The 10,741-nt window shown below is 38.4% G+C and overlaps 1 protein-coding gene across 1 annotated transcript; it reads left to right on the top strand.

Annotated features, from left to right (window-relative positions):
* Positions 1-8,361: 8,361 nt before the first annotated feature.
* Positions 8,362-10,183, top strand: LOC127184664 (claudin-34-like). The gene is made up of 2 exons (XM_051141005.1): positions 8,362-8,387; positions 9,523-10,183. The coding sequence occupies exons 1-2, from the start codon at positions 8,362-8,364 to the stop codon at positions 10,181-10,183; spliced, it is 687 nt and encodes a 228-aa protein (XP_050996962.1).
* Positions 10,184-10,741: the final 558 nt, after the last annotated feature.

Below are 10,741 nucleotides of genomic sequence, written 5' to 3'. Positions count from 1 at the left end.
AGATATCTGTTAGATCCATATGATTCATGACATTGGTTAATGAAGTTATTTCCCTGCTTAGTTTTTGATTCAAAGGCCTATCCTTGAGTGAAAGTGGGGTGTTGAAATCTCCCACTATTAATGTGTGGGTATCAATGAGTGGTTCATGCTTTGTTAATAACTCTTTTACAAATGTGGGAGCCCTTGTATTAGGAGCATAGATGTTCAAAATTGTGATGTTTTCTTGATTGACTTTACCTTTGACGAGTATGAAGGGTTCATCCTCATCCCTTTTGATTAATTTTGGTTGAAAGTCTATTTTATTAAATGTTAGAATGGCTACCCCAGCTTGTTTCTTGTGACCATTTGCTTGGAATATTTTTCCCCAGCCTTTTACTCTGAGGCAATGTCTGTCCTTGTGTTTCAGATGTGTTTCTTGAATGCAGAATAATGCTGGGTCATGTTTATGCATCCACTCCGTTAGTCTGTGTCTCTTTATTGGAGAATTGAGACCATTGACGTTGAGAGATATTAATGACCAGTGATTGCTATGTCCTTTCATTTTTGGCATTTGTAATAGTCGAGATTTTGTGAGGTTGTGATTTTGCGATGGTATAGTTACCTATTTCCTATGTAGTTTTGATTGTAGTTTGACCCATTGGGGTGGAGTTTTCCTTCTAGTAACTTCTGTAAAGACGGATTTGTGGCTAGGTACTGTTTGAATTTGTTTTTGTCATGGAATCTCTTGTTTTCTCTGTCAATGGTCATTGATAATTTCGCTGGGCATAGTAATCTTGACTGGTATCTGTGTTCTCTTAGGGTTTGCAGAACCTCTGTCCAGGCCCTTCTGGCTTTCATGGTCTCTGTTGAGAAGTCCGGAGTAATTCTGATGGGTTTGCCTTTGTATGTTACTCGACCTTTTTCTCTTGCTACTTTTAATATTTTTCTTTGTTCTGTATATTTTGTGTTGTTATTATTATGTGGCAGGAAGATTTTCTATTCAGGTCTATTTTATTTGGTGTTCTGTATGCCTCTTGTATGCTCATATGCATCTCCTTCTCAAATTAGGGAAATTTTATTCTATTATTCTATTAAAGATGTTTTCTGGGCTGTGGAGTTGGTTGCCTTCTCTTTCCCCTACCCCTATTATTCTCAAGTTTTGTCTTTTCATGGTGTCCTTAATTTCTTGAATTCTCTGTGTCAGGCACTTTTCAGATTTAGAATTTCCCTTGATGGATGTTTCCAGTTCTGTGATTGTATCTTCAAGACCCGATATTCGTTCATCCATTTCTTGCAATCTGTTAGATAAGGCCACCTCTGAGATGCTTGCTTTCTTTTCTAATGCTTCTCGATCAGGTTTTCTTTCATGTGTTCCTTTATGATAGTTTCCATCCTTATCTTCAGGTCTTGAACCGTTTTAATGATTTCCTTCATCTGGTTATTTGTATTTTTCTGAAATTCTTCAAGTGCCTTTTTATATGACTCTTTTAAATCCTCAGCCCTCTTGTTTGCCTCCTCCTGCATTTGTTTACAGATTTTGTTTCTTCCCTTATCATCTTACTTACTAAGGATTTGAGGTCATTTTTTGTACATCAATTGTTGTTGGGTTCTCCAGGTTGTTTTCATTGGGATTGCTGGGATCTGGAGATGCCAACCTGTTTTGGTTTTTGTTAGCGTTCTTTCACTGTCCTCTTGTCATTTTGGTGACTCTGGTGTTCAGAGGTGGTTTGTAGTGACCTTCCCTGTTTGAGAGTGGATAGTTGATGCCTAATTATAGGTAGGGTACCCTTGCCTGTGGGGGTCAAGGAGTATTTTCCTGGACCAGGCAGGTGATTCAGGTTCTACTCCTGGAGATTTTTCTCAACACCTTAGGTTCCAGGCTGAGTCTTGCAAAGTAAGTTTCTGTTTGGCCCTTTTCACCTTACTGCTGAAATTCAGACCAGCAGTTTTGGGCTCTAGAGTAAGGTCAGCACACAAGCTCTCTGGTTGTGTAGGTTGATCCCAGCTGCCTGTCCTTTCCTGTTGCTTTGTAGCCAAGACACCAGGTGGATCAGATCTGGGCTGCAGCTGTCTTTTGGCTCTGCCTCTATACTCTCTAGGAGCATGAAGCCTCTCCCATGAATTTGGGAGTTCTTGCTGGGTCTGCAGGAGCTGACCCAGCTAGGATCTGCCTTTTGGAGATTACAGAATCAGTGCCTGGTGGGCCACTGGCAGTATCCAAGGAGGCAGCAATTTCCAAGCCCCTGTAAGCCAGGACACTCCCAGACAATGGCAATTCAGACCGTCGGCGGGGAATCCCCTGTATCTTCTCTTTCTGCCGGTGAAAACCAGGATACTCCCCGCTCGCTGTAGGTCAGCAGTTAGGCCCTGCAAGCATGACCCACAGCTCCCTATATCATGGGAGGTCCTGTCACGCCCACCAGAATGGTCCCAGCTAGGTTCTTTTGTTTGGGGAGTGCTGGTTCCGTGCGGGCAGCCCGGGCGGCTGGCTACAATGGCAATTCAGACCACTGGCAGGAATCCCCTGTATCTTCTCTTTCTGCCAGTGACAGCTAGAATGCTCCCAGCTCACTTTAGATCTGCAGTTAGATGCTGCAAGCAAGACCCACGTCTCCTGATAACGTAGGCGGTCCCACTGGGCTGTGGGAGCAGACCACGTTGGTTTCTAACTGCCCGTGTTTGCAGGGTCAATCCTTTGTGTCTGGGTTCAGATTGGGCTCAGGGTGCAGAGCGCAAGCTACACGCCAGCTCTAGCTGTTTTTGGTGAGTCCCACCACCTGAGATTCCACTGTGGGTAGGCAGGTAACCTCCACAGTTTGGCGTGGTGTGGATGGAGAGGTTCAATGGTAGTTTCACCCTATTCGCTGAGACTCCTCAGGTTGGGGGCTCCAGAAAATCCCCTCCCCAAATGGCGAGTTTGGGTTTTATGTGCCGTCTGCAGCTTGGTTGTGGATTCCATTTCAGTGTTTGGGGTGTGCCTTTAGCACCTCCAGGCTGTTGCTTGTCCCAGGGATAGACCCACTGGTGGTCTGAACATTCTTATTTTTTAAATGGACAGTATTCTGCCTGAAAATGGGCAAGTTTGGATGCAGGCAGTGTTGATGGCTAAATTCTGCCAAGACAGGGTAAGCAAGTCCTCAGTATTTCCTGCCACACAAATATGTCTGTCAGATTTACTACTAAGAAGGCTGCAAATGATGCTCTAATTTTCTAGAGAGTTTTGGGTGACTGTTCAGGCAAGAACTATTTCTGTCATGTTTTTTTTTCTTTTTTCATTTTGGAAAGCTACTAATCTGCACCCGTGTTTAATCAGGTAGTCAAGTTTATTGCTTCTTAAGTCTCTGAAGAGGTTCAAGTCCAGATAATTTAGTTTTACAATTGAGCTTAGTTTTTTAGAGGTTAAGATATTTTTAGATCTAGATAAATGTTTATAGGTTGATAGAGATGAGATATGATAGATATTGATTTGCACTCAAAATTTTTGACTCACTAAGAAAGGAGATATGTTTTCTTCAAGGTTGCCAAATACAAATAGGCAAAACACTATGAATATAACATTTATATACCCTTACTGTTCCGTGGTTCTTCATGCTATAGGTACTTTATATTCTTTATATGTATAATAATATAAATGTATATTTTAAAAAGAAAAAATAGAAAACTAATATTTCAAGTCTCATTAAGAAATTATATGGAAGAAATCGAGATATTATTTGTAAAAGGAAGAGGATAGGAGAATATAATCTGACCAACATGACCACACTAAAATTAGCTACCCAAGAAAGACATCAGCAAACTGGATGTGAAAAGCCCTTGAGGCTTCAACCCTACCCAAAGAAATGCAGGCAATTGAGTAGCTAGGAGTAGGGTAGTGGCCCCTGTCTCTAATAAAGAGCATAGCATTTGGTTGCCCAGTGCCAAATGGTCAGCCCTGAACACGTAAAAACAAATAACACTATATAGACAATCTTAGGGTTATTATTGCTGTGGGAAAACATCATGACAAAGCAAGTAGGGGAGGAAAGTGTTTCTTTGTCTAACATTTCATCACTGAAATCAGTACAGGAGCTCAAACATGAGAGAAAACTGGAGGAAATAGCTGATGCAGACACCACAGAGGAGCGCTGTTCACTGGCTTACTTCTCAGAGCTCACCAAGCCTACTTCTTTATAGAAACCAGGACCACCACCCCAGGGACAGGACCAAACACAATGGCCTGAGCCCTCCCCGATAAATCAGCAATTTTAAAAATGCCTTATACCTGGACTTTATAGAGGCACTTTACCACCTGAGGCTCCTTCCTCTCTAATGACTCTAGCTTGTGTCAAGTTGACATAAAAATAGCTAGGACATGAACTCAGCAGATTATATATAGGAATATGTGTGTGTATAGACAAATATATATATATATATATATATATATATATATTAACAGTAGAAGAAAATGGGCCCAGGAATTTGAACGAGAGTGAGAAAAATATACAGCAGGAAAGAAGAAAAGGATGGGAGAAATAGTGTAATTAAAATACAATCTTAAAAATAAAGATCATAAAAGTACAATAAGAATTATTTTCCAAATTTTCCTGCTTTGACAAATCAGCTATGATTAACAAACAATTAACATCACTGGCTAAAGCTGTATTTCACTAGCACAGTGAGACCCTGGTCAGATGAGGCAGAAGAATAAGATGAGGTTAATAAGAATCTCACTGAGCTCACATCAAATGTGCTTCATTAGGACAATAGAGTAGTGGTCAGCACTCAGAATCTAAGTGTCTAAGAGGCAAAGGCTACATCTCAAGCTGACAGCTATTCTTCCTCTTGTAGTGTATACTTCAGCTATACCTTATTTATCTTTGGAGGGAACAGTAGTAATTCTCAGTGACTTGGTAAGGATGCCTTTGTGTTGACCTGTTTTGCTCTATCTCCTCAAACAATTTCAACACTTTCTTTTTATGACATTTGTAGTATGATGGATAGATTTATGTCAATTTGACATAAGCTAGGTTTCTATTAAGAGAGGGAGCCACAATTAAAAAAAAGTCCCCAGTATAGTGGCCTGTGGAAAAGCCTGTGGTCCATTTTACAGGCTGATGAATAATGTGAGAGTGTCCAATTCAATATGGGTGTTGCCACCCCTGTGTTGGTGGTACTGAGTACATTAAGGAAGCAGGCAAAGAAAGCCATTGAGAGTAAACAAATAATCTGTATTTCTACATGGCCTTTGCATCTGTTGCTGCCTCCAGGTTACAGCACTCATTTCCTTGCATAATAGGCTACCTGTAAAAAAATAAATAAATAAAACCTCTTTCCCATGCCCTAAGGGATAATTTTTGTCAATGAATTTTTTATATCTGTAATATAAACCCTTACTTTACATATTGAATGTGTATGTCACTGGATTGAGGTGTTAGGTACCCTACATTGGGTGAAGAACTTTCATATTTTCTGGATGTGTTGTTGGCTGTGAACACTTACTGCTCTTTTCAGATGGCAAAATGAGCATGTAGTTCCCTAAGTACATTCTTTGAAATAATGCTGATAAAATTATCTTTCCCTCTCTCCAATCCAATCAGGTTCTTTGGGCTATTTTTGGCTTTGGAGCTGAAATGAAAGGAGACAATAGAAAACTTTCACTTACTATTTTCTGGATAACCTGTATATTTAGTCTTAATTTCTTGACTTATAACGTAACTGCTCCCATTATAAAGGCACATCTCCTCTGGTTTTCTAGGGGCTTTTCACATAAGTCAAACTGAATTACTCACAATAATGCTGACATTAATATGCTGTGATGGTTTACACTCACCGTTAATTTCACAAGATCTAGAGAAGTGGTTGTCAACCTTCCTAATTCTGTGACCTTTTGATACAGTACTATATGTTGGAGTGACCACAGCCTTAAAATTATCTCATTGGTATTTGATAACTGTAATTTTCTGCTGTTATCAAACATAGTATAAATATCTGATATGCAGGATAATTGATATGGGAGTCCTGTGGGTGTGGTGATCCACAGGTTGAGAACTGCTGATCTAGAGTAAAACATAAGAAATTTCTGGCCAGAGATGTGAGAGAATATCTAGATTTCATTAGTCTATGAGGAATGGCTATATAGGGCTATTTTAAATAGGTGAGTTGGACTGGGATAAGCTGCCACATTTGAAGCCAACTCCATAAAGAGATTCTTTGATGCTCATCTTCTTATTTGAGGCAGGCTGGATGTTGCGAGGAGTTAACTTTTCTTGTTGTCAAAGAATCTTTAAAATAATAAAAACATCTTTAAGCACCATGGTCTGGAGGTCTCTGAAGTTTTTGAAGACTTTATTTAATTATTTTACCCTATATATCTATAGAATCATATCTATCTATTAGACCTAGAATTTATATTCTTGTGATAAAATTAGTAGTAATTTTTAAATGAAATTGTTTGTATCAGAGTTTGAAAAATATGCTTAGGATTCTGTTATCTTCTTGGTTAATTTTTCCCATGATTAGAATGAAGTGTCCTCCTTACTGCTTCTGACTAGTTTTAGTTTGAAGTCTATTCTGTCAGATATTAGTGTAGCCACATCTGCTTGCTTCCTGGTTCTATCCTTTTAGATTTGTTGTTTCCTATCTTTAAAACTAAGATATGTTTCTTGGAGGCAGAGCTAGTATTTGGGAAGTATATGTGTCTGGGAATGGTCATGGAGACTCACTGGGCTAGAGTCTTGAGAAGAAAAAGTGAGATCTGGCCTAGTAGAGAGGTTGGATGATATGTGTCCGGAGTATATTTCTTTGTCCCTTTTCATTTATTTTATTTTGAAGTCTATTTTGTCTGGTATTAGAATAAAGAAATTGCTTATGTGTTGTTCCTATTGGCTTAAGATGCATTTTTTCATACTTTTTTGGACTCTAAGTGAGAGACGCATGGGAGAATAGCAAAATAAAAGGATACAGATGGTCCTAGAAATCTACAAGTAGAACAATATGATAGGCAGATTTGGGCCCAGGGGTCCCGCTCAAACTAAGGCACCAGCCAAGGACAATACAGGAGGTAAACTTTAAACCCCTTCCCAGATCTAGCCAATGGTCAGAATGTTCTCCACAGTTGAGTGGAGAGTGTGATACGACTTTTTCACGTACTCTGGTGCCTCACATTTGACCATGTCCCCTGAAGGGGGAGACCTGGTGGCACTCAGAGGAAGGACAGCAAGTAGCCAAGAAGAGACTTGATACCCTATGAGAATATATAGGGGGAGGTAATCCCCCTCAGGAACAGTCATAGGGGAGGGGAATAATGGGAAAATAGGGGGGGAGGAATGGGAGGATACAAGGGATGGGATAAACATTGAGATGTAACAAGAATAAATTAATAAAAAAATAAAAAATAAAAAAAAAATAAAAACATAGGATAGTTAAAAAACAACAAAAAAGAAAATTTTAATAATTTTTATATTTTTCATACACATTTATACTATTACATATATATTAAATAAACTATATACAGCAAGAAGCACCACAAAACAATCAGGAATTATATTAATGTTACAATCATAGTTGTTTTGGCTATTTGTATTTGGCAGCCTTGAAGAAAAAATATTTCCTATCTTGGTGAGTCTAATATTTTGAATTAAAATTAATATTTATCATAACTCTATCAACTTAAAACATCTATCTATACCTAAGAATATCTTAATCCCTAAACAACTAAGCTTAATTGTGAAACCAAACTATCTGGTCTTTAACCACATCAGAGACTTGAGAAGGAATAAAATTAATTACCTGAGTAAACAGGAAGTGCAGGTTAGCAGCTTCCAAAGTGAGAAAAATGAAAGAAACTGTTTGCTGCCTGAACAGTCACACAAAACTCTCTATAACTTTAGTGCACCAGCATCAGGCTTCTGGCCCAGTATATCTGACATACATATTTGTGAGGCAAGAAGTATTGAGGACTTGATTACACTGTGATGGCAGAGTCTGGCCATAAACTGCCTGAATCCAAGCATGCCTATTTTTAGGCAGAATTCTATCTGTAGCTGAAATGAAGACATTTTCCCAGTGGCTTGTTTGTCACATTTGAAGCCATGGTCATAAGGATATTCTTTGATGTTTCATCTTCTTTGAGGTAGGCTGGGTGTTGCCAAGAGTTAACCATTCTTATTTTCAAAGGATCTTAAAATAATAAAAACAGCTTTAAATGTCATATTCTGTAGTCTCTGAGGTTTTAGAAGATCTTATCTAAGTATTTTACTTTATCTATCTATAGAATCATATCCATCTGTTATACCTAGGATGTATACTCTTGTGATAAAATAGAAAAGTAATTTATATGACTATGATTTGATCAATTAACAATCATACTTTCAAAGTAAGGTGGCTCCTAACTTTGAAGGTAAGATGAGCTCTAGGTTGACCACATCAAGGTAGGTCTTGCTTTTATGTCTAGCTTGAGTCTGTTGATTGGGAAGTGGAGATCAATGGTACTTAAAGTTATTTTTGAAAAGTGCTGTTAGCTGTAGTAATTTTGTAGTTTTGATGTTTGCAGTCTCATTTGTAGATTATGTTTCTGTTGCTATAACTTCATTGCTTTCTTTATACAGTACATTTTCTATACTTATTCCTATCTTCAATTAAGTGAGTTCTAAAATGCACAGTAGAAACCATTTTACACAAATCCAATTCTGCTCTCTAGGACAAAACCAAAAGAAATGAAGACGTATATCAACATAAGTTTAATACACACACACACACACACACACACACACACACACACAAACAAATATATATATATTTGCATGAGTATATGCTCATACACAACACACAAGACACTATTTATGATAAGTAAAGCTTGGTATTCAAATAGAAGCTAGCAGAGAAAGCATGGGTTATCAGTAACTTGAGAAAGTAGTCAGTATGGAGGTACACATTCTCTTTACACTGTCTATAGAACTATTGAGTTTTGAAAATATGACATTAGTAAGATGATGTGGTGCCTGCTGCCTCTAGTAGTAGCACTTGAAAAGGAGAGGCAACAGGATTGTGTCTAACTGAAAGAAAAGCCTGAGGACATAGTTCTAGGCCAGTTATACATAGCCATACAAGGTCATATGAAATAAATAGTTAAAAGAGTTGAGCCAAGAAATACCCTAGGTTTAATTTGTGACAACACTTACATCTTTAAAGTTAATATGTGCTGTAGATATTACATAATTGCATAAATTATCCAATTGTGCTTGTAGTGTTTTCCTATTTTTAGTAGGAAGTTGCATGCTATGAAAACCATCTGGAGGGCTAGATACTTAGGACCAAACTTCATTGCAATCCTGTAAATGATGAAAAAGTAATCTTAGATGTTGTTGTCTGCATTACCAACCTGATAGTAAATATTGCCACAGAGCTGGCCCTTCTGTGACTTTGATCAGAACAGATTCTGTGAAGATTTCCTTGTCAAAGGCTTACTTTTTCAATATAATCCTACTCTCCTGCTATTGATCACACAGGGAATGTTCTCTCAGGCCTGAAAATACCATTCTCATGATGTCCTGTGTTTCTTTGCAGTTACCAAATGTTCACTGTCACCGTGTCAATTGTCGGAAACCATGCCAAAAGGCAGCAAGGAGGTTTTGTTGCGGCTACCATAGCATGGTTCCTTTGTAGTGTTTCTATGGGCCTCCCCGAGTGGCGAATGTGGTGCTTTCAAGACCCCTTGGACTCCAAGCCCAGCATGACCTTAGTGGAGATGTGGAGAACCTGTGTTCACCACCAGGAAAGGAATTACAGCATTGTCAGAGTGTGTTATCAATACAGGTACCAAGACACCTTCATTCCTTTGGATATTCGAGTGGCCCAACACCTGCTACTCATCTCCAGCTGTCTTGGCATAAATGCAGCAGTCTTTGACACCATTGCACTTTGGAAATTGTATTCAGGGAGACTCTGGAAGAAAGCTACCCACAATCCATTCTGTCTTCCAGGGATTCTGAACATCATTGCCAGCAGCTTTGTCTTCCTTTCCATCTTGTACAATTACTTATCCATCATTCGCAAGGATGGGATTGCCTTCCCCCCATATTTCCACACACCCTCCTTCCCAGATACCCAGAATGTTGGCAGTGCACTGGCAATGGCCACTCTTTCTTCTGTCTTATTTATAATAGGTGACACAATTGCCCTTTCTTTCACTCTTCTCTCAAGGTGCAATGTGCACTTTATCATTTAAACTTATGTTTCCAATTTGCATAGATTTGAAAATCCAAAATTACAAGGAGTAATCACAGGTATTCTTCAGATACCCACCTGAAACTTCCAGATTTAAAACCACTCCCAAGGAGGACAAGTGGGCCTCCTGTTATATTTCCTGTCTTGGTTGCTTCAGTAGTTCATTGATTGACTTAATGAATTTTCATTAAATAAAATCTTTTCCACTTAATCTTATGAGGTCTGGACTTTTATTACTGGTGCTGGAAGGTAAATGATCAAGAAATATAGTATATATATATAGAAAGGAGTGTTAGAATATCTGACAACCTTAAATCATTATCTAAGCTCATGAAAATTAAAGCACTTTCCCCCATATCATAATAATTGCAAATATCCACCAAATGAAAAATCTCAAACTATGTTACAGGTTACTGTAAGGAATTTCCATAATGCTTTTGTCAAAGTACCTGAGAAGAGTTTCAATATATTTCCTTGCTCCCTCATTGAGTCTTTAAATTTATATCTCTTTTCCTAAAGTTTTAAAATTTGAGACATCTTATCCCATATTTTATTCCCC

The sequence above is a fragment of the Acomys russatus genome, chromosome X, assembly GCF_903995435.1.
Source record: "Acomys russatus chromosome X, mAcoRus1.1, whole genome shotgun sequence".
NCBI classification, from domain to species: domain Eukaryota; kingdom Metazoa; phylum Chordata; class Mammalia; order Rodentia; family Muridae; genus Acomys; species Acomys russatus.
The sequence above is the reverse complement of the archived record's forward strand: the minus strand, read 5'-3'. Positions and strand labels throughout refer to the sequence as shown.